At 42.8% G+C, this 24,979-nt stretch overlaps 1 protein-coding gene across 5 annotated transcripts in view; it reads right to left on the bottom strand.

Annotated features, from left to right (window-relative positions):
• ACOXL (acyl-CoA oxidase like) overlaps positions 1-24,979 on the bottom strand; it is a 346,408-nt gene that overhangs the window by 28,124 nt on the left and 293,305 nt on the right. For all 5 annotated transcript variants that reach the window (XM_082743347.1, XM_082743348.1, XM_082743346.1 and 2 more), the window contains one exon: positions 22,972-23,042. In XM_082743347.1, the coding sequence (XP_082599473.1) occupies positions 22,972-23,042 (71 nt within the window). The remainder of the gene's footprint in view (positions 1-22,971; positions 23,043-24,979) is intronic.

The raw sequence follows: 24,979 nt of genomic DNA, 5'->3' as shown, positions 1-24,979 counted from the left end.
TCTCTCTGTAGAATAACGAATTTATGGATTGTTCAGTCTGTAGGAAAGTGATCTGGTCCTGCTCATCTCCGTATGCTTAAGGTCTAGTAAAGGAGCTGACACACTGAAAGAAACTGGCTGAAACACAATTTCCTATAACTCCTAGCTATTAACACCATAACTCTGGCTGCCTAAGGAACAATGAAAAGCATCCAGATAACAGCCCTTAATAAATTTAAAGATCGGTTTCACAGCTCTACTTAGTTTTTCTTTCTTCAAGATGATCAACCTTCACAGATCCCTATCTCCTGGCTACCACATGGTCTCCAGCCCTCGTGACCTAGGGGCCTCGTGACCTGGCGGCCTCTCTCACTCAAGGTGACTCACAGAAAACTTGAGCAGAGCACCCAAATGTTCTCTCATTACTGTAATGTCGGCAGCACCATCACTGTCCTGGACTGGGAGTCTACACTTTCATATGCAAGTTAAGATGGAATTTGCTGGGGCGCCTGGGTGGCTCAGTCGGTTAAAGCCTCTGCCTTCGGCTCAGGTCATGATCTCAGGGTCCTGGGATGGAGCCCCGCATCGGGCTCTCTACTCAGCCGGGAACCTGCCTCCCACCCCCCTCTCTGCCTGCCTCTCTGCCTACTTGTGATTTCTGTCTGTCAAATAAATAAATTAAAAAAAAAAGATGGAATTTGCTTTCATGACAGCCACATAATATTTTTTGAATAAATGAAAGCATGTCATACATAGTTGGTTTAACATCAAATGTTTGTTCACTTGACACTCCCAACTAAGTCTTTTTGCCCATGAACTGTTTTCAACCAACACATACATACATATAAACATCCCTAAAAGATGGTTTTAAATGTGTTCTTTTTTTTTTTTTTTAAAGATTTATTTATGAGAGAGAAAGAGTGCACTAGCTGGGGGAGGGGGAGAGGGAGAAGGAGGCTCCCAGACAGGAAGCCTGACACAGGGCTCTATCCCAGGACCCTGGGATCATGACCTGAGCCCAGGGCAAATGTTTAACTTACTGAGCCACCCAGTCATCCCATATTTATTCTTTTAAAAAACAAAATTCTTTGATTCCTTATTCTTTTAAAGTATCATTTTGTTGATGTGATCTGTCGTGAGTTCCCAAAGTCTCTGTGAATCTTGACTCAATACCCTGATATGTTTGTGTCACTTAAAAATTTGTCAAATCCCATCTATAGTTTTATGCAATGGAAACCAGCTGATAGGTCTAAGACTTCTGATTCAAGTATCTGAGAATCCATTTAATGTAATGTCCTCTAACTCATATTTCTCTGGCTTGTCTATAATGATATCCTGAGAGACCACCAATTTCCCCATATTTTCTCTTTAGTAACCTGATTAAGAAAGGAAATGAGATTCATTTAGCAAGGCTTAGCCATAGTGAACACAGATAGGGTCCTAATGACTATCTCTTTTCTAATTCCTCGTAAGCTATTCTGAATACTCTTTTCTAGAATTTTAACTTGGATTTATGTCAATTTTAAATTCTGTAGTTTCCCAAATCTACTTTTTCCCCCATTTTGAAAAAACGTGCACATTTGTTCATTTCTAACTTTCTGACATCTCTCTTTTGACCTTCTTGGTTTTCAACAGGGCAACTACAAGTTCTTCCCAATTCAGACAGAAGATGGGAACATTATAGAGGATGAAGAGTTTTGCTTTCTTTTCTCCATTTTTTTTTTAAGCACCAAAGCTTTCTTCCTCAAACCAGAAGCCTGTTTCTTCAAACTCTGAATGTAGATAAAAATGGCCTTTCATCAGATTATTTGTTATGCCTCATGCTATGCTGGGATTTGGTCATTCTGACATTTATTCAATGCTATTCTTTTGTATTTATCCTCAGACAAGGATCTCTCTCTCGTCACTTCTCCTCATTGTTTATATATAGCTACCTCAGACCAATGCATCAAGGAGCGCACCCATACTCTTAGCCTGGTTCTTAAAATGTATCCCAAATCGCAACCTTTTTTCTGTAACTACTGTATTGTCAGAATAATATTCTGCTGCTAGCCAATAAAAACTCTGGACACCAAAGTTTGGATACATGGCTGGCAACGCTTTGCACATGTTGCCACACTGTTACATTGTTGGAAGAATTAAGTGTTATTTATAAGGACTCCAGAAAAAGAAAACAACTGGAAGCCTTGCTGGTTTTTTTCTGGACTACACCCCCTGTACTTTTGCCTTCAACTGATTTTAATCTGTATCCTTTTGTGATGTATATGCAGATTTTATGTATCTGAGTCCTGTGAGTCCTTCTAGCAAATTATCAAACCTGAAGGTGGTTTGGGGGACCCCTGATATAGGTCCCATTTTACACATGAACACAGAGAGGCTCAAGAAAATTGAATTACAGAGCCAGGGTTTTTCAGGATTCAAAGATATTTTTCAATCTCCCATAGTACCTCTACTTTTCAGGATTTAAAAAACTAAAACAGACAACTCTTTTGAAAAATAGAAACCAAAGATTCTATTCTGGGTAAGATGAAGTAAAAGTCTCATCCAGTCTCTCCCACTGAATGTGGCCATTATTCCAGGACAGAGTGAATGCAAAAGCTATCTGAGAAATCTAAAAAATAAACAGTAGCATGAAGATTGGGGAAGAGGTCCAGAATTCAGTGATTTTCATTTTTTCCCCCTGGGCCTCAAGCTGCTTATTCCTGGAAGCATATGTAGCAGACTGGGATAACTAAATCCCAGACTTTGGGCTGTAGGATGAAAAATAGGTAGCTCCAGGGAACCAGAAAGTATCAAGGATATCATGGAGAAAAAGGGCTTGGGAAAGTAACCTCATAAAGTTGGTTATAAACTGGGCTCAGTCCCCAGTGTGCAAACATGAATCTAATGCTAATTATCTTACATAATGGGTTGAGAATTGAACTAGTACATAAAGGAGAATGTGGGTGCCAGAATTGCCCCAATGGTGCATGCATGGGACAGAAAAGAAGAGGACTGCAAAGGTTATGAAGACTCTACTGACATTGGAACCATAGTGAACCACAATGAACAACCAGGTTCACTGGCTGCTAACACAAAAATAATAACATTCTTCATAGAGAATGGCAAGTCATACACAACATCTAAATAAAAAATAACAGCAATTCTACACAGTCTTTCCCAGAAAATAGAAGAGGAGAGAACTCCTCCCACAACTCATTTTATGAGGTCAACAACACTGGGATATCAAAACTGAACAAAGGCAGTACAGGAAAGAAAAAACTATTGACAAATATATCTCATAAACATAGATGTAAAATCCCCTACAAAATATTAATGAATTGAACCCAGCAATAATGTGCCATGACCAAGAGAGCTTTATCCTTGGAATGCAAGGTTGGTTCAATACTCCAAAATGAATCATCATGGCAATCTTTTTAAATTTGACACCAAAAGCAAAGGAAACAAAAGCAAAAGTAAAGAGACTACATCCAACTAAAAAGCTTCTGTACAGCAAAGGAAACCATCAACAAAATGAAAAGACAACCTACCAAATGGGAGAAAATATTTGCAAATCATATATCTGGTAAAGGGGTTAAGATCCAAAATATATAAAGAACTCATACACCTCAATAGCAAAAAAACCCCCAAAACCAAAAACAAACCCAAACAATCAAATTAAAAAATGGGCAGAGGATCTAAATAGACATTTTTTCCAAAGAAGACATAGAGGTGGCCAACGGGCACATGAAAAGACATTCAACATCACTAATCATCACAGAAATGCCAATTGAAAACACAATGAGATTTCACCTTATACCTATTAAAATGGGTATTATCAAAGAGACAAGAGATAACAAATGCTGGTAAGAACACGGAGAAAGAAAATCCTTGTGCACTGTTGGTGGGAATGCAAATTGGTACAGCCACTCTGGAAAACACTATGGAGGTTCCTCCAAAAATTAAGATAGAATTACCATATGATCCAGCAATTTCACTTCTGGTATTTATCATAAAACCTGAAAACATTAACTTGGAAAGATATGTCCTCCTTAGATATGTTCACTGCAGTGTTATTCACAATAGCTAGATATGGAAACAACCTAAGTGTCCATCAACCAATAAAGGCATGAAGAAAACATAGTATATACAGTTGACCTTGAACAATGCAGGGGGTTAGAGGCACGAAACTATACTGTGGAGTCAAAAATACACATATAACATTTTTTTCTTTTTAATTTTTTATTAAATTCAATTTAATTAACATGTAGTGTAATATTAGTTTCAGAGGTAAAATTCAGTGATTCATCAGTTGCATATAATACCTAGTGCTCATTACATCAAGTGCCCTCCTTGATGCCCATCACCCAGTTAACCCATCCTCCCATCCATCTCTCCTCAAGCACCTTCAGTTTGTTTCCTATAGTTAGGAGTCTTTTGTGGTTTGTTTCCCTCTCTGATTTCATTTTTCCTTCCCTTTCCCTATGTTCATCTGTTTTGTTTCTAAATTTGACACATGAGTGAAATCTTAATTTGTCTTTTTCTGACTGACTTATTTGCTTAGCCTAGTACCCTCTAGTTCTATCCACAGCATTGCAAATGTTAAGAATTCACCTTTTTGATGGCTGAGTAATATTCATTCATGAGAGAGAGAGTAGGAGAATGAGAGGTGGGAGAGGAAGAAGCAGGTTGCCTACCAAGCAGGAAGCCTGATGTGAGGCTCGATTCCAGGAGCCCAGGGTCACAACCTGAGCCAAAGACAGTTGCTTAACCGACTGAACCACCCAGGTGTCCCCTAATTGCAAAATATTGGAAACAGCTAAATATTTGTATGTTCTGTAGAATATATTGTAAAAAAATGTATATATTTTCTGTAAATGTATTGTAAAAAATGATTGGGGAAAACATGGCACATCCAAACAATGGAGTACTATGTGAAAAAGAAGAATAAGAAAGATCTATATGGACCAATATGGAGTGATTTGTAGGACGTATTTTTAAATGAAGAAAAAATTTACAGAAGAAACTATAATGTACTTTTATATAATAAATGAAGAGATAGAAAAAATGAATCACTGTAATTCATCATATTAGCAACCTAAAAACATAAAAAGAAATTCTACATGATCATGTCGATTGAAGCAGAAAAAGAATTTGACAAAACTCAACATCCACTCAAGATAAAAAAAACTTTTTAAAAGATATTATTTATTTATTTATTTGAGAGCATGAGAGAGTGAGAATGAAAGAGAGAGAGAGAGGAGAGTACACACAAGCAGGGGGGAAGGGCAGAGGGAGAAGCAGGTTCCCGGCCAAGCAGAGAGCCCAGTGGGGGACTCCATCCCAGGCCCCAGGATCATGACCCCAGAAGAAGGCAGATGCCCAATGGACTGAGCCACCCAGGAGCCCTCAAGATAAAAATCCTTACAAAACTAGGAATAGAGGCGAACTTTCTTAACTTGATTAAGAACAGCTAAGCCACACAAACACACAGATGCACAATGCCAAAAAATCAAAACAACAAAAATCTCTACAGCTAATATCCTACTTAATGGCAAAAAACTAAATTCTTTTTGCCTAAGATCCACAACAATGCACAGATGTCTGTTTTCATCACTCTTATTCATCGATACACTGAAAGTTCTAGTCCATGCAATAAGACAAAACAAAATGAAACAAAACAATCCAAAAAACAAACAAAAAGGCATACAATTAGAAAAGAAAAAATACAAATTGGAAAGGAAAAAATAAAACTTCCCTGTTTGCTTGCAAACAAAGAAAACCTATATGAAGTCTAATCCCCTTGCCCCCCCCCCAAAAAAGAAATCCCAAATCTCTAGAACAGCGAACTTGCAAAATCACAGGATATAAGGTCAATACAAAAAATATCAATTGTATTTCTGATATTAGCAATGTACTATTAGAAACTGAAATATTTTTTTTAAGATTTTATTTATTTATTTGACAGAGAGAAATCACAAGTAGATGGAGAGGCAGGCAGAGAGAGAGAGAGGGAAGCAGGCTCCCTGCTGAGCAGAGAGCCCAATGCGGGACTCGATCCCATGACCCTGAGATCATGACCTGAGCCGAAGGCAGCGGCTTAACCCACTGAGCCACCCAGGCGCCCTAGAAACTGAAATTTAAAACAATATGCTTTTGGGTGCCTGGGTGGCTCAGTCGGTTAAGTGTCCGATTCTTGATTTTGGCTCAGGTCATGATCTCAGGGTCGTGGGATGGAGCCCTATGTCAGGCTACATGCCCAGTGGGGAGTTTGGTAGAGAATTCTCTCCCTCTCCCTCTGTCCTCATCCTCACAAAAAAATAATTAAAAAACAAACAAACAATATATCCCTTACAATAGCTCACTCCGAAATTAAATACTTAAGCATATATCTACAAAAACATGTACATTATCTTTTTGCTGAAAACTACAAATGCTGATGGAAGAAATCAAGGAAGAACTAACAAAATAGATTAGAAGAGTCAAATAGTACATTTATCAATTCTCCCCAAATTAATCTGTAGATTTAATGTAACTCTAATCAAAATTAGAGAATTTTCTTTTTGTAGATATAGACAAAGGAATTCTAAAAATGTATAAAGAAGGGCAAACAAACTAGAATGACTAAAACAATTTGAAAAAGAAGAATTAAGTTGGAAGAACAATCCTATTTGACTTTAAGACTTATTATAAAGTTATAGTATTCAAGATAGCATGGTATTGTCAAGGGATAGACACATAGATCAATGGGGGAAAAAACAGAGAACCCAGAAACAGACCTATGCAAGTATGCCTGAATGATTCTTGACAAAGATGCAAAAGGAATTTAATGGAAGAAAAATAGTCTCTCAACAAATGGTGCAGAAACAATCGGATATCAATGGTCAAAAGATAAACAAACCTGACCTAAGCCCCACACCTGTTCACAAATTAGTTCAAAGTGAATCATTGATCTAAATGTAAAATACAAAAAGCTAAAACTTTTAGGAAAAAAATAGGAGAAACCTTCCATTACCTGGGGTTAAACATTCTTAGTTCTTAGGACAACAAAAGCACAGTCCATAAAAGACTATTTGATAAAATTGGATTTCATCAAAACCAAAAACTTTTGTTTTGCGAAGGGCACTGTTAAGAGGATTAAAATGCATGCTACAGACATGGAGAAAATATTTGCAAATCACACATCTAAGAAGGAATTTGTATCCATAATTTATAAAGAACTCTCAAAACTCAAGAGTAGGAAAACAAATTATCCAGTCTAAAAATGGGCAAAAGATTTGAACAGACTTTACTAAAGAAGATATACAGATGGCAAAAAAAGTAAAAGCATGTGAAAAAATTTCAATATCATTAGCTATTAGAGACATGGAAATGGAAACCATGATGAGTTACTCCTACACCCTTAATGGAATGGCAAAAGCAACAACAAAATACTGGTAAGATCACATGTTGGCTAAGATTCGGAGCAACCAAATCTCTCATACTCTGGGGATGTAAAGTTTCTTGTAAACTTAAACAGACATTTACCACATGACCTAATATGCTCACTCCTAGGTATTTACCCTAGAGCAGTGGTTCTCAACTGTGAATGAATTTTGTCCCCACAAGGGACATTTGGCACACATGTGCCATTCTTGTTGTCATAACTTAGGGATTTCTACTGACATCTAGTAAGTAGAGGCCAGAGATCTTGCTAAACATCCTACAATGGGCAGGGCCTGCAACAAAGTATCTGGCCCCAAAAGTTAATACTGCCAACTTTGAGAAGCTGCCCTAGAGAAGGAAAAGTTATGTTTACATAATATAATAGCCTGTATGTGAGCATTTATAGCAGCCCTACTCACAGTCATCAAAACTGGAAATAGCCCAGATGTCCTTCAACGGGTAAAGGGATGAACAGTGGTATATCCATTCAACGGAAACCACCCAGCAATGAAAATGTGTAACTGTTGATGTGTGCAACAACTTAGCGGAATCTCAAAGATGACGTACTGAATGCAGGAAGTCAATAGCAAGTGATTACTTATTGGTTGACTCCATTTACATAACATTCTCCAAAGATAAAACTACAGTGATGGACAATGGTGTGTCGGTTGCTAGGGGTTCTCAGAAGAAGGAAAGGACGATTATAAAGCCATTCTATTAGGGATGGTAGGATGGTCAAATTGTTCTGTATCCTGCCTGTGGCAGTGCTTCCTCAATTCTATGTGTGTGTTAAAATGCATAGAGCCACACATCTTTGAGTAAGGCCTTTTCGTTATATTGAAATACATCATCTTCCTTTGCCCAGGGTCCTCTTCCTTCATTGTAGCAAACTCCAAGCTGAAATCGCTAGATTTTCTAAAGGTTCCCTGTTCTGAAACCTTATCCAAGGATCCCTCCTTGATTTCCTCCACTGAAAGTTACCTCTTCCTTTCCTGGGTTCCCACAGAGGTATGTTTTCCCTTCTGTTTCCTTTCTGCTTGTTGGTGTAATTGTTTGCCCACGTGTCTTTCTCCCTGCCCACAAGGTGATCAGGAAGGCAGGAGATGCAGTTCATGGCAACTTGGAATTTCTGCAGCACCTAGCGCAGCATCAGGGCTCAGTATGCATTTGTGGAAGGGAAGAGTTCAGAGTGGCTTGGTTCCCAGGAGCATAAGTCCACCGGGACCAAGAACAGCAAGAAGGGAGGTTGCTTGCGATTTATGACAAGTAGGCAGCCTATATCCATGGCCTGAGCTGCATAATAAGCAAGAAGATAAAGCAAAAAGACTAACTCGGACCTCTAGTGTCAGAGAAGATAAACAAAGCTTATTAATTCATGGTAATACCAGCATGATATCAGAACAGTTTCCCCCAGCAACAACCTAGTTCTCTCACTGTGATGAAGTGCTCTGCCTTCTGCCTCAGACTTTAGCCACTTGGGATCTGCGTTATTGCCTTGCAAAATTGATGGGCAGTGGCACCATCTCTTGGTTTAAGGAATTTCTGCCAACATTAGCAAAAAGCATTGGCTTTACAATTTCTAAGGGCATTCCCTGCAATAGCAGAGTGATTAAAAACTGGATCGGTCTGGAACAATGCCCCTCTCTAATCCTTCTGGTACACCTGCCCAGGCTCCTCCAAGCCATCAGCTTCAGGTGTGAGCTTATCGGCTTCCATCAGAGAAGTCTTATTCATATTTAACTGGAAAAGCAAGGAGAGGCAACTTTGGTGTCTTTTTCTTTGATCACCCGTGGAAGTTGTTCAAGATCAAAGTTTCTTTTTCTTCCAAACTTATTATAACTTATTTTTAAAAAATCCATTCTGCTCGATATTTCTTGTGTCTTAAATGTTTCTCTTCTTAACAGAGGTGGCAGATAGTAACAACTGAATCATTCTGGTAACTCAGAGTGCTCTGGGAGAAGAGGGTTGAGGATGAAGGTGATCTTTTCCTTCTGAATTTTTGGATCTTTGGACATAGAGGAGCCTGGGGTGGCCTGTTATTCATCACCACATTCTGTGGCAGGGCAACAAGTTTCTCTCCATGGGACATGAGTATCACAGTAAAGTGACGGTAGGCCAAGAGCTAGTGTCATGGTGGATCAAACACGAAGGGCATGGTAAAGGGAGGATGGGCCACAGACAGCCAGACCCAAGGCACGTCCTATTTCATGCCTCATTAGAAAAGTCTAGACGTAGCTATATTCTGGCGTCCTCAAACACGGGGAAATGAAGAGTGCAGAAAATCATCTGCAGGAAGCAAAAACTTGACAAGCCAAAAGAGGAGACAGAGGAAAATTTCTGGAGAGGGTAACCTTGAGACATCTTCTCAGCAGCATGCTGAATATCAGTGTTTGGCCACAGGGGATACCAGAGCCCTAGTGCTTCTGAACCTGAGAGTAGACTGATAAGAAAATGTTTTTTCTTCTTTTGGAGTGTGTGTGTGGGGGGGTCTTACAGCTAACTGCAGAATTCAAGCTATCCCGTGATTGCCATATTCTGGTAACTGCATTATCTCCCTTACCATGTTCAGTGGGAGTGGGAGAATTCAGAAAATAAAGTTTTGTAGGCAGAGATGAGGCTATTCCCTCTGGGGCTCCTTACACAATCCACTGTTTAGACCAGTTCAGAACCATAGCATACCCCTACTTTATGCAGACAGGTTAAGCAACTTGGACCAAAGCCTTCAGTTGGGCTCTTCTCTTCTGACTTGTTTTAACCCATAATTGATCCTATCTTCTTGTTACTCCCAATTCCCTATCTGTCCTTGGCTTTGCAACCATCACCACCATCCATCTTCAAATTTTTTTATCTTGCAAAGCTGGAACTCTGTACTCGGTAAATAACTCCTCATTCTTACATCTCTATGGTCCCCAATCACCAATCTACTTCCTCTGCTGTCTCTATATGTGAGTCCCTCATGTAAGCAGACTCATGCAACATACATTCTTTGTGACTGGCTAATTTCACTTAGCATAATGGCTTCAAGGTTCATCCATGCTGCCCATGTGTCAGAATAGCCTTCCCTTTTTAAGGCTGAATAATATTCTATTGCATGTGTACACCACATTGTATTTATCCATTCATATGCTGATGGACACTTGGACTGTTTCCACCTTTTGGCTATTGTGAATAGTGCTGCTATGAACACGAGCATACAGATAACTGTTTGAGTCACCCCTTTCAATTCTTGTGGGTGTATGCCCAGAAGCAGAATTGCTGGTTCACCCAGTAATTCTGGGTGATTTTTATTAAAATAATTTAGTAATTATTAAAAATTAATTAATTAAATTAACATTTTAATTAATTAAAAATAGTGATTTTTATTATTTTTTAAAGATTTTATTTATTTATTTGGGAAAGAGAGCGAGAGACCATAAGCAGGGGGAGAAGGAGAGAGAGTGAAGTGGACTCCCTGCTGAGCAAGGAGCCTAGTGCAGGGCTGGATTCCAGAACCCTGGGATCATGACCTGAGCCAAAGGTAGATGCTTAACTGACTGAGCCACCCAGGTACTCCTATTTTTAATTTTTTAAAGAACTGCCACACTGTCTACCATAATGATTATATCATTTTACATTCCCACCAACAGTGTACCAGTGTTCCAGTTTCTCCACATCCTTGCTAACACAAGTTATTTCATTGTTTTTTTAATAGCAGCCATCCTAACGAGAATGAAGTAGTATCTCATTGTGACTTTAATTTTTATTTCCCTAATGATTAGTGATGCTGAGCATCTTTTCAGGTACCTATTGGCCATTTGTAGATCTTCTTTGGAGAAATGTTTATTCAAGTTCTTTGAACATTTTTGAACCAGGTTTTTTTTGTTGTTTATTTTTTTAAGGATTTACTTATTTATTGGAAAGCAAGAGAGGGAGAGAGAGAATGAGCGGGAGAAGGTACAGAGAGAAAGAGAGAAGCAGACTCCTCACTGAACATGGAGCTTGATGTGGAGTACAATGCAGGATCCAATGTGGGGCTTGATCTCATGACCCTGAGATCACAACCTGAGCCAAAATCAAGAGTCAGGTGGTTAACAGACTGAGCCACCCAGATGCCCCAAAAGTAAATAGTTTAAATGCAACAATTAAAGACAGAGATCAGCAGAGCGTATTAAAAATATGAACCACTTCTATGCTGTCTACGGAATCATAGAGATAAATAGTAAAAGGTTAATATATATATAAATATATATATATATATACATATATATATAAAGAGAGAGAGAGAGAAAGAGATATCACAGTTTCATAGTCCAGTGGTATAACAGTTTAAGTGTTTATTTCTCTTTACCCTCCTCTGTTTACAATATAACTGTTTTAGGTTTTTTTTTTCTGTATGCATTTAGAATCACATGAGATAGTGTTACTATTTTTGCCTCAGTTGTTAAACATAATTTAGAAAACTCGAAAGGAAAAGAAAAGTAGTTTGAATTTACCATTTTTGCTTACTGTATTGTTCCTTCCTTCCTGATGTTCCATGACTCTTTCTTCCACTGCTTCTTTTCTGTTTATAGAACCTCTTTTTTAAAAAGTTTTTATTTAAGTAATCTCTTCACCCAGTGTGGGGCTTGAACTTATGACCCCAAGATCAAGAGTCACATGTTCTTCCAACTGAGCCAGCCAGGCACCCCCTATAGAACTTATTTTAGCCATTCTTTTAGTATAGGCTTAATGGTGACAAATCCTGTGATCTTTCTTCATCTAAGAATATCTTTATTTTCCCCACATTTCTGAAGAATGTTTTCACTGGATATAGGGTTTTTGGGTTGATGGGTTTTCCCCCCTCAAACATTTGAAAATATGTTACTTCCTTCTGGCACCATGGTTTCTGATGAGAAATCTTTTGAATTGATTTTCCCCTATAGAAAAGGTGTTATTTCCTTCTTATTGCTTTCATTTTTTTTTTCTGTCTTTAGTTTCAGAAATTTTTTGTCTATAGTTTTCAGAATTTTCATTATGAGGTGTTTTCGTGTGGATTGTCTTCAGTTATGCTGTTTTTCATTTAGCTTCTTGAATGTATAGGTTTATGCCTTTTGGCAAACTTGGGAAATTTTCAGCTCTTATTTTTTTGAGTACTTTTCCAAACTTGTCATCTTTCTCCTCTCCTTCTGGGACTCCAATGACACAAATGTTAAGTCTTTTGTTATAGTCCCAAAGGTCCCTGATGCTCTTTTCTCTCTCTTCTTCCTTCACCTCCACCTCCTCCTCCTCCTTTTTCTATGTTAACTCTGTTTTTAGATTCAGTTAGTTTCTCTCTTTTTTAAAGAGTTTATTTGCATGTAATCTCTACACCCAACGTGTGCCTCAAACTCATAACCTCAAGATCAAGGGTCATATGCTCCCCTGACTGAGCCAGCCACGTGCCCTAGATTCAGTTAATTTCTATTGTTCTATCTTCCAGGTCAGTTAGTTTTTCCTCTGTCCCTTCCATCCTACTGTTGAGACCATCTATTGAGATATTTATTTCAGTTATTGTATTTTCCAGTTCTAATATTTCCATTGGTTGCTTGTATTTTCTATTCCTTTGCTGAGACTATTCGATGAGACTTCTATTGTTTTATTTATTTTAAGCATGTTTGAAATTACTCTTTGAAACTTTTTTTATGTTGTCTTTTTTTTTTTAATTTTTAAAAGACTTTATTTATTTATTTGACAGACAGAGATCACAAGTAGGCAGACAGGTAGGCAGAGAGAGGGGGGGAGGCAGGCTCCCTGCTGAGCAGAGAACCTGATGCGAGGCTCAATCCCAGGACCCTGGGATCATGACCTGAGCCAAAGGCAGAGGCTTTAACCCACTGAGCCACCCAAGCGCCCCATGATGTCTGTTTTAAAATCTTTTTCAGATCATTTAAACATCACTGCCATATCAGTGAGGTGTCTACTGATTGCCTTTTTTTTTTTTTTTTCCTTTCCATTCAGTTTGTGATTCCAGTTCTTGGTGTGATGAGTGATTTTTACTGGAACTTAACCATTTGGGGTATTATATTATGAGACTCTGGATCTTATTTAGATATTATTATAGCTAACTTTCTGTGATACTGCCTCCTCAGAGGTTGGGAGGCATGCACTTCAGCCACTGTTAACAGCCAAGTTGGGGAAGTGTCCCTCATTACTGCTGAGTAGAGGTAGGTAGCTTAGCACTAGGCCTCCACTGATAACCACCTTGGCTGGGAGGATAGGAGTCCCTCATTTCTACTCTCTATATGACCTCCACTGATACCACGGGTGTCATTACTACTAGGTGGTGGTGAAAGTCCTGAATTTCTACTTGACCTTCTCTGCTACCACCATAGCAGGAAGAGGGAGGGGTGATAGTAACATCAAGAGGTTACTACTTGATGAGGAAGTCTAGGCTCCCTATGTGTTTCCCAAAGACACTCTAGTGGGATAGGGGTAAGGTTTCCTTACTGCCAAGTGGAGATGAGTACCCTAGTTCCCTACTAGGCCTCCTCTGACATAATACCAGTGGTGAGGCTGCATTTCCTCTTTATGGTCTAGTGAACAGGGAAATCTACACTTCCCATAAGACTATTCTCAGCATGGATGAAGGTGGTTTCATTGATTTTTCTGTAGTTAGGTATTGCTGGATTAGAGCAAGTATTGCTTATAAGGTTTCTGTCTTGCTGGCCCTTTTCTGGTCCTTTAGATTCTGGCCCTTTTTTTGTGGTGTGGGGGGAGTGTCTGTTCTTGTTCTTGTTAGCCCTCTCCAGGTTTCCAGCTTCTTCAGCTCCAAATAAAGGATGTATGCAGCATAGAGAAAATCCAGGGGACTCCCATCACAGCATTCCTGAGGTCCCTAGCTGGTCTGCTTTCAGTTTTTTCATGTTAGTTTTATAGCTAATGTCCAGTGTTTTTAGTTGAAATTATCAGAAAGAATAGGGATGGATGAGTCTGTCTGCTTCATCTTCCTGGAAGCAGAAGTCTGCCTGTCTGCCCATGTCACACAGCTGAGACTCTCACCCAAACTGAAAGTCCTTCACTTTTAATAATAGGTTTGTTCACCTCATTTATATAATTGGTCCTAATTCTGACAGTCAGTGTTAGATTTTCTGTGAAAGCACTTTCACAAATAACATATTTCTCAAACTATCATCAATAGGCTATTCCTAGTTTCTCTTCCCATCAGGCAAGAGTTTTAAGAAAACATCAAGTTGCTCCATCCGCTCCTGTCCTTTTTATAGTCCTGGAAGAGATGAAGGTAGAAGATACTCCCAAAGGTGAAGACATTTCATCAGGAGAACTTGAGAAAAAGCAACAAGTGGTTGACTGCTACCTTCATGTTGGCTATTTTCCTGGCACTTATTCCAAAATTAAGTTCCTTTCTCCTTCCTCCCTTTCTCCTTTGGCAGTTGATTTAACCCATCTTTTTTTCTTTTTTCCCCATCTCAAATTTGATACCAGGGTGTGTGTGTGTGTGTGTGTGTGTGTGTGTGTGTACTTAAGAACATTGTAAAATTAACCAAAAGCAGAGTGGCTAAAATTTAAGAAGGGTAAGAGGGAGAGTCAAAAAGATGTAGGGAGCAAAAATCCTGTCTCCTAACATTTCCAGTTTTCAGTCAGGCTGCACACGTGGTCAGCGGCAGCCAGGGGAGCTGGCTGAGTGGGAGAGCTGAGCTTTGCCACCTTCCTCAGCCCTGTCCGAAGTGATGCCCACATAACTTTAGTGCTAATGTCTCCTTCACTGTGTGCTGGGAAATCTGTCATCCCCTGTAGCCACTCTGTAATTCTGTTAACGTATGGTAGCCTATGTTCCTACCACTGAAAGCCCCTGATGGAATTTCTCCGCATTCTGGGTTAGTCACTCAAGAGAAGTCTCCTGGGCACCACAGCGTCTTGACCTCTTTATTCAAATGGTAAAATAACAAGTTTGGGCTGGGCCCTGTTCTCTCCTCTCACTTTAGGCCCCTTGGGTCAAATTTTGCTCTCATTTTCCCACAGATGGCTTTTACCAAATCCTTCCATTTCTCTTATTTGTCTCAAGTGATTTCCTCTTCTGCCCTCCGCCCTGTCATCTAGAACAGCCTGAAATAAAATCTGCCCCCCACCCCGAGCTGTGCAGGGAAGACATGAAGGGCAGAGCCTTTAGGGAGGGACCCGCCTCCACACGTCCTGTGCCAGACTAACAGGGGCCACAAGTTCCCTAAGGGTTGTGTTCTCCATTCTTGGGGACAGCCACTGCTTTTCTGAACACTGGAATGTCAGCTTTCCAGCCATTCTCCACTTAGATACATAGGCAGATGTTTGACAAAGAAGTATCAAGGAGGCAGAGCAGGTGCAGTGTTGTCACACAGTGCAGCCGTCCACCCATGTGATCGTGTGGTCCTCGTAGGGGATTGGGCCCACGTAATGCTTATACCTGATGGCATTAGCCTGGAGAAGCACTGGTCCATTTCCCCTGATAGCTCTGTATGAGGCTGAGTGCTGAGCTTTGCCACATAAGTCAGACTCTCAGAGAGCAGAGTAGGTTCCCCTACTGTGGGACAGGGAATCTCTCCACCTTTTTCCTCCTCATTTCCCAACACCCATCTCATGCTCACAGAGCAATTGTTAGCCGAGGGCGACTTCCGCTGCATTGCCTCTCAGAGACTCTGACATGGACCTTTGGAAGTGACGGAAGTCTTCCAAGCCGAAGGAAGGACTATTGATTGAATGGTGTAATTCCAAGGTAGCTATGGCACAAGAAGTAAACATGCAACAGCACAATAAGAATGGAAGCTTCTGGCCACCTCTCCCCTGGAGAAGCAGCTGTCTGGGCCCCCTGCTTCGGCAGCCAGCTCTGAAGGCATGCATCGGTGCACCTGAAACACTATAAACGGAAAGCTCAGAACACAGCTCACATTGACCCCACCAGTAAGCACAGTGGAACCCACACAGTTGGTTAAATTTAATTTCCTGCAGAGCCACAGAGACTGAGCTCAAATGCCACCTCCTCTGAAGTCTTCTTGAAGTCCACATTGAGTTGGGCAACCCAGCGGAGTGTTCCATCAGCAACCTGAACTTCCTCCCATCCCGACATGCTTGCTTTTGGGGGGATGCAAGAACTACCGGTCAAACCTCAGGGAGCTGCCTGAGAACGAGGGCGAGGTCTTACTAAGATGAGCGTCCCCAGTGCCTAGCACAGTGCCTGGCACAAAATGGGCCCTTATAAAATGTTCACGAGGAAGGCTTGTGATGGGAATCTGCAGAGAATGCCCAGAATAACCCTTCTGTTGACTTAGAGTGAAGTCTGAGATGTTCTCACCGGGTATTTGTTCCTTTGAGTTAAAGTTAGTCCTATGCACTGAAGATCCACATTAGAGTTTCGTAGGGTGGATAATTGTCCCTGAGACCGTTGGCGGGGGTGGGTTTGAGAGTAGCACTGCAGAACCTTGGCACAGACTTGGAACTTGTGACGAGAGGACAGGGATTGAAGGGAGGAGAGGCGTTCCAGGGCACCAGTGGCACAGAGGTATGGGCAGGAGAGAAAACCAGTGACTGCCGGAAGAATAGGCCCGAGACTTGATTTCTACATCACTGGTAGTTCTGTTCCCTTATTAAATATTAAAATATATATATATATTTTTTTTCAAGTGATCCAGGTACCAGAAAAACATTACCTAGTGCACAATAGGCTCTTGTGGAACAGCTTATCTCCAAAACGTCATCAGCCACGTGCTCACTTCTGTCCACGAGGCATTGGCTTGCAAGGAGTCGGGAAGGGGACAGGAAAGGAACAGGGGATGTGGACTGAATTTCAAGACAGCCCGTCACAATCTATGCTAAAGGAATTCAAACAGGGATTGAATTGGTTCACCCAGGACTGGGTTCAGAAATGGAGTCAAACCCCAGAAGAGAGCCCTTTTCCTCCTGTGTGGGAGGCCTGCTCCCATGACCAGAGCCTGACAACTGAGCAGTGGCTGTGGGCACACGTGGTGCACACACAGGATGTTTGCTCCTGCTTGTTGCTCAGGGGCCCACGCTACTGTCAAAGGCAAGGAAGGGCCTGTGAGAGGCTCCATGGGTATTAAAAAGGCCTCCTGCAGCAAGGAGGACATTATAGTCCTCCCCACACTTGATGGGAGGTGCTTATAATTAACTCTTGGCTGCTGGGTCTGGTGCTTAAACTAGCTACCACCTACACACGCTGAGAAAAGGAAGAAAGAGCAGTTAGAATGCAGGAAAAAGGGGAAAACCCCACCTCGCCCACTTGACAGGCTCAAACTGCCGCTGCCAGCCGCCTGTGAGGCAGGGACAGTCCCCAGCAGACGCCCTGCTTAGATACTGGGGTTGCCGTGGCGAGCATCCCATCAGAGCTGGAGGGGCTGAGCCCTTCCCTACCGTGCAAAAGGGCACCCAGGGACCCTGCAAGCATGTGTTGGCCATTCCTAAAACGGAATGGCTCAGTTTCTGCCCCTTGGGCCGAGCAGCATGGAGGGGAGTGGGGAGGGTAAGGAGGGGACTGAGGGAGAAGTGAAGCAGAAAGAATCTTTGTGACAATGACAACTTCAGAACACTAGATAACCAGCCTGCTGGATGTTTCTAAACCTTCTGAGGGGAGGTGAGTCAGTGGAGCAGTCATGTGGAAAATCCCCCTCTCTCCTCAGCGCACAGCCATTCCTGTGCTAAGGTAAACCCTCATCCCTACCAGGCCGGGACCCCATCAGGCTAGGAGAAATCGCCCGTTTCTGGGAAGGAGCTGTATTTGTGTAACTGGGAGGACTGATGGGTTGGGTCATATGGTTCAATTGACAATTTCTGGTTTCAAGAAGGGCTCAAGTGTGTCCTATTCGCTAGCACATCACCAGACAGAGAAAGGGCCCGATCTGGCCGGGCACAGTGCTGAGGGGATGTGGGGGAGGGAGGCTGTGCATCCCTCTGTCCACATCAGCCCACTTTCCCCTGTGCATTTAGGGGCAGCCTTCATACTTGGTAGCTGTTAAGAAATGCTAAGGAAGCTTCCAGCCGCACTCCTGCCAGCCCAGCATATACCTCTGGGGAGCCGCCCTGGAGCACTGTCTAGGCAGATTTTCTCGACCTCCACTTTGACCTCAGCACCTGGCAGCTGTGCCCACCGACTCTGATGGGCCTGTGGACATGGCAGTTGGGCAGCCAGCAGATAGGACAACTGCTCTGTTTGTGTCCTCAGACCCAGGGGTCACCTACCTTGCACTCGGCTCCCTCTGCCAGCACTCCACCCAGGATGGGACCTCCAGGCTGTTGGAGCTGCAGCCCTGCTGAAGGCCTGCTATTCGGGGAGCCTAGATTCAAAATGTGCTATTTATTTTCACGTGGGCAGCTCCGTTCTTGTTGCTGCTTTCTACAGTAGAGGTGGTATCAGACCCCACCTACAGAAGGGGCTACCTTGAACTTCACACAGTACTTCTGGCCCAAGCCCTGAGGGAGAGAGGCTGAGCCAGGCTGCAGGGCAAGGAATATTCCAGGCGCTTGCTCAGTATCACTGGAGTGGCGAAGGCTGGTTCTATTGCCTTGCTCCAGTTCAAACATATCAGCAAAAATTTCTCCAACGAGCTCTTGTCTCCTGATCTGGGGGGAGAAGCATTTCCCAGGAAATGGCCACTTTCCCCCCGAACATCCTTCTTGCTTTTCCAAGGGAAGCTGGGAGGCACAGCAGGCCACTGCCTCAGGAAGTTTTTGTCCCAGTGAGGCTCTTCGTTGGGGCTGCTGTCTCCTACCCAAATTGGAAATGACTGCTGCCAGGTGTGTAAGAAACTCCCTGGAGGACAGAATGAGGAAGTGTGATGATTTACGTTTGATTTAGAAAATGAAGGTCCAAATGCAGATAGGCGGCAAGAGGTCCGTCTTCCTGCCGATTTCCATCACCGAAAGAGGGGTACGATTTTTAACATGTGACAATTGTTGGGGGAATGGGGACAAGGAGCATCTGTACCAACTCTGAGAGTGAAGAATTATGAGGCAAGCTTCAGCCCTTTCATTGAGGGAGGGATTTTGGATTTGATTCAAAAACAGGCTAACCAAATGCCCTGGTTTTCCTGGGACAGTCATGGTCTCTGCTGGCCGCCCATGTTTAATTTTCAGTGGTTCCCCCTTTCCCTTTCAAAAAAGTCTGGATTCGGCTGAGAAGTTCTATGATCACCCTATGCCAAAGGAGAGAGAGAGAGTGCGCATGCACAAGCTATGGCTGGAAGTGAATCCAGAATAGTGACAAGTAGGAGGGGGTTTCTGAGAAAGTTGGTTTTGCTGAGCCTCAAGGAAAGAGGCAGGCAGTGGATGCCGGCCCATTCTCAAGCATGTTCAGAGAGACAGTCTTGCTGGCCACATCCAGGAGTAGATTTGCAGAATGTGGATGCTGGCAGGATCTCTGGGGGTCATCTAATTCATGTCTTCTTTCACCACAATAGGGCACTGGGCTAAAAGAGATCTAAAAGGGACCTACCCAAGATCACACCTGGTTCCCAGCAGCGTGGGGACCAGCCTTGCCCCTGGAGGGTCAGGCCCAGGTGCTCTGTTCTGGGAGAGAGGGAAAGGGATGGTTCTGAAAGATGCTAGGGGGGATTAATACTGCCCTGCATGTGACATGGCAGCCCCAGAGCCAGGAGAGTCACAGGCTGTGCCGTGGATCTGAGGCTGATGAGGGAGGAAGGAGACGCATGAGGTTCAGACAGGCCGGGCAGGAGTGGCTGTGGGGCTGGAGCGTGGGTCTGCAGAGGACCAAAGAGACTAACTGGCCAGGAGAACTAAGAACAAGTGAAGAAACAGGTAGGTAGGGACGGGAATGGGGTCATAAAAGTAATTTCTAGAATCAAATTCTTTACTCTGGTTCAAATTGTAGTGAAATCGCCTGAAAAAGCAAGACCTAAAGACAACTGTCTTATCCCTTCGCACCTCTCTCTTAGCCGCTCAACAGGGCTGCAGTAGTGGGAATATCCTAAGTTAGGAACAGCCTTGACCTCTACTTGGTAGACGAGGAAACTGAGTCATGGAGAAACCAGCTCCTTTCTGTCTCATGATGCTCTTAGCAAATGGGGTGTGATTAAGGACAAGCCACAAGAGTGATTCTACCAGACAAGCCACAAGAGCGATCTTGTGGTTTCACTGCAGTGTGACCTCCCATGCGGCTCTGGTGTGGTGGAGGGGGTGAGGTGGTAGACTTTTCTGTGCATCTACTCATCTGGTTGGAGGTCCCAGGATGAAGCCCAGCTTGGGGCTCCAGAAACCTGGCTTTCTGGTCCCAGTTCTGTTGTCTACTAACCAGTGACGGTGGGAAGTCACTTCTCCTCTCTCCCCGACTCTTCTTGGTTGTCCGGTGAAGGTTTTCGCTTCAGCCACCTCCAAAGTCTCAGACCCTGACTCTGTTTTTCCAGAGATATCTTGACCTTGGTTCAACAGATATCTGACCTTGGCTTAGCTATAAGTTTAACCCCTGCATCTTCTTGAGGTCTAGGTATAGAGCACACTGACAGATCTGAATGGAATAACCGTCCCCAGGTCTCAGTTATCTCTGACAATGTAGGAATACAACAGCATTGTATGTATCGTTAAAAAAACACACACACACACAAAAAACAAAACCAGAGCTACGGTTTTTGCCTCCAACAACTTTTTACCCAACGAAATTGAATTAAATATTGAAGTTTTTTGCAGATCATCTTCAAAGAGAAAAGCTCAGCCCAGTAAACATATAGTGGACTACAGGCTGATTGTAATCAAAATTATCTCCTGTCACTCTGAGCAAGTTCTCCCACATAACGTCTACAAAAATCCTACACACTGCTGTCACACCCACGTAGTACTCTCTGATATGTGACCTTAGAAACCTCAATCCTCTGAAAAAAAAAATCATAAATAGTTTCAGTATATATGAACTGAGCACACATTTTGTTCAGCGAAACTTCTTTGATGATGCCTGTTCAAATACCTGCAGATATTGAGAAAACTCCCACAGACATCATCCTCGGCCACCCCAGTACATTCTGCAGAAACCAACAGGGAAGACAGACCATACTGAATGCCACCGGCGACCATGCATATTCCAAGACAACTTAGGCTATCTTAACCTCCCTCTGCCGCCTGCACCTGCTAGTTTCTGAGCCAGTGTTCCAGAGAAGACAGGCTGGGGGCAGAAGGAGAGTCATCAGGAAGGTGAGAAACGGAGAGGAGAAGCGGGATTTTGGTGGCATTCTGTCCACCCTCCCGGTAGAGACATGGAGAAGCTCAGAGTCACTGGGGCATCTCAAGTCACTAGCAGTACCAAGCAGCACACAGGAGTGTGTTCAGCACAGAGAAGCAACACTAGACAGAAGAGGAAGGAAGGGTCTAAAGGCTCTGTGTCGGGGGGCCCAAGAGCTTCTTCAAGGCCACAGAAATACAGCCTGTTACCTGGGAGGAAAGGTCCTTGGGGAATATGTGTCAGGTCAGGGGGCTGAGGGCTAACTGCGAAAAACCTCAAAATACCAAGAAAACTCATGTGCCTGACTTTACGCTGCTCCAAGCTGGTGTAGCATACCCAGGCCCCCAGTGGAGCAGGTCTCCCAGACAAATCCATCATTCGGTATCAGCACTCCTTGATCATAAAATTAACATCACTGAAAGCTTAGGGAAAAAAAAAAAAACAAGACAGACCAAAAATATCACATCTTAGGCAAATGAGTTGGAAATCCCTTACAGTGACGCCCTATTTTTTTCTACCCATCTCTAAAGTCGGAGGACACCTGGTACAGTGTTTAGGTAAGAGATGCCGCTCCTGGACCAACCACACAGTTTCCTGGATGGTACAGAATTGAAATGACATCATGGAAATGCATATTTCTCAAGGTCACCCTAAGTATAGTTTCTAGGTGAAAACATGAGTCTTAGTCATTGGTGGAAAGGTGTTTGTGTGCCTTTGTGACTTGCTGGTATCTCTCACTCTCTGCCCTTCCAAGACAAAGTTTTCATTAAATCCATGCAAGCAACCAGCCAAGTTCTCCCACACTTTCGGCTCACCTCGATTTAGGCTCTACCTAAATGTAGGTTAGATGGCACCTGTGCTCCTTTATCGTTCAGAAGGAAATAAAACAACCACTACCCAGAAAGAGCGAAGTCTGTCTTCCGCTTAAGGGCAAGGGATCTCTGACATCTTATCTCTGACATAAGATGCCCATTCCAGCCGTTCCTTGGAATGGTCTCATTTGTGTAGCGGTCCCCGCAGTGACGAAAGTAAGGATGTGGCAGACACAGAACATATGAAATCCTTTGTCTTAATTAAAAAGTACAGTGAGAGTCGTGGAATTTGGCCAAGCCTCATAAATCTGCTCAAAGAATCAAGATTCTGTCAGATAAGCTTAAATAGAACCAGCAGAGTCCTCCGGAGAATTAAACAGAATCCCTGCTAGTAGTTGACGCCCACTCTCCTGTCACTTTGCTGCAGTCTGTGGACGACGGCTGTGCTCATTAACCAACAGCCCTCCTACCCGCCGATGACAAGTGTATCCCCGCGGAGCACGGGACTCAGGGATGATAAATTTACTCTTGCTTGTAAAAATGAAACTCTCCTTGGGGCAATGAAAGGGCTGCGAGCCTTTAAGGAAATCAGTACTTTGTCTGATAACCTACCTTCATGAACAAGGCCTGGTCCTCTCGGCCAGGACAGCTCCTCACCGCCAGGCAGAACTGTTCTAACGTAACTGGAAGGAAGAAACAGAAAAGGTAAATGACCTTTCTGCCCTTCTGCCCCCCTACCCCCGGCTCCTCTGGTATGGAGAGGAACAGGGTAGTTGTAACAGATAACAGATACAGGGGACACGCTACTACACATCTTTCCCTGGTGATGGGATAGCTAGAGCTCCTGCTGTCCCCGGAGGGGGTGACTTCTGCACCCCTGTGAGCTGGGATGACGACATCAGAGCACAGGGTCATGACCATCAACGGAACTCTATCCTAAACCTACGGAGATCCTGGCTTCAGCCACCAATGACCATGAGGGTCCCCCAAAGACCATGCCATATCCTTGTTTTGTGTGATCTCCATTTAGAGAACCACCTGCCTTTGTAAATTTGGCTGTGGTGGATTTTCTGTCTCAGTCTTCTGTTGTGATTCCCATATGGATTTAAGGCCTCTCTTGGTGTGAACGTGATAATGGTCCTCAGTGTTGACTTAAGTAGATCCCCCAAACCCCCCCTACATATTTCAAGTCATGTTTCCCCAACCATTCTTTTCCAACAGAATGGCAGAGAGAAACTCAGGAAAGCTGGCAAGAAAAAAAAAAAATTACTTTTAACCATCCATTTAAATTGACCATGAAAACTCTAAGAATATTAATTTATACAATTTATAGGAATCATATTCCCCTTCTCTGTCACGGTGGCCTGACTCCCATCAAAAGCCCACTTGTGTGGGCACCCCCTTTTTATTTTGGTCAAACAAAACACCAAACCACACACTACCTTCCCTGTACACTGTTTTGACTATATTATTTCACTTTCAAAAATGCTCCCATGAGTCCCTGCCAGCCTCAGATTTAAATCTACTTCTTTTGACAGGTATTAAGGCTTTAACTTAGTCAACCATCTAGACAAGCCTATTATCTCTAGACTCAGAGCAGTGTTCACTCTCTACTTGTCATAACCTTTCACCCCCGTCTGCTGGGCACAGTCCCACCACTTGCCTTGGAGCCAAGCAAGCCCATCCCTCCACTGGAAACTTGCAGGCCTGCCATACATTCAGAGCCCCTGACCACCTCTGGGGTCCAGCCCAACCTCCACAGAGCCACTGTGGAGCAGTGGGCAGAGCTACACCTAGCCTTGTGACCAAGGGACCGCCTCATTCCCCTGTTCTGACCCTAAGGATGTCTGGAGGTCATGTTTACAAATGCAGATGTTTTGAAGAGAATGATATCATAAAAAAAAAAAATTTTCATCAAGCATTGCCTGGGTAATTTTTTTGTGTTATGTTCAATGATATCTAATGACCTGACCTAAAGTTACCTAAACACAAATCTTTAGACGGTTGTGATCTATGACTAAATTACTCTATGCAGTTTTAACTGTTTTCAGTTGTATCTTGTGCTGATGATTTTTTTCCACATCTAAATGTTTGCTTTGATCCAGTCAAAACGTGCTCAGAACCAACAGAGAGATCAGTGTTGCCTGCCTACATATATATGTCCATCCAATCATCAGTGGGCTAAAACAAATAGTAATTACACAGAATCTTAAATCATTTTAAACAATTAAAAATTTTAGGAGAGTTAAGAATTTTTGAAATACAATACATTCCCCACAAAAGGAACTCAACAGAACTCAGTCTGAGCTAGGCTGAGTTCATGCAAATGCGGTTGCTCTCACTGATTCAAAACACACCCACCCACGGAAGACTCTGGAAGCAGCAACCCGTCTCCCTGAACATTGTCATCAGCTCTGTTTTGGTGTGATAAAATATCAAACTCCATGGTCTGAGGAGGACTCAAGAATTGTCTACAGATTCAGATGCTAGGTTTTCTTTAGATGACCTTTTTTGAAGGTGGCTGTTTCATTTGGTAAAGGTTTATGCTGTGACTTGAAATCTTCCTGAGTACAGGACATGGGAAACTCAACGCTTGCTACTTGCTGCCTTAGGTGGGGGG

This window comes from Mustela nivalis (assembly GCF_964662115.1).
Source record: "Mustela nivalis genome assembly, chromosome: 8".
NCBI classification, from domain to species: Eukaryota; Metazoa; Chordata; class Mammalia; order Carnivora; family Mustelidae; genus Mustela; species Mustela nivalis.
Note: the sequence above shows the minus strand (reverse complement) of the source record. Positions and strands in the feature narration are given on the sequence as shown.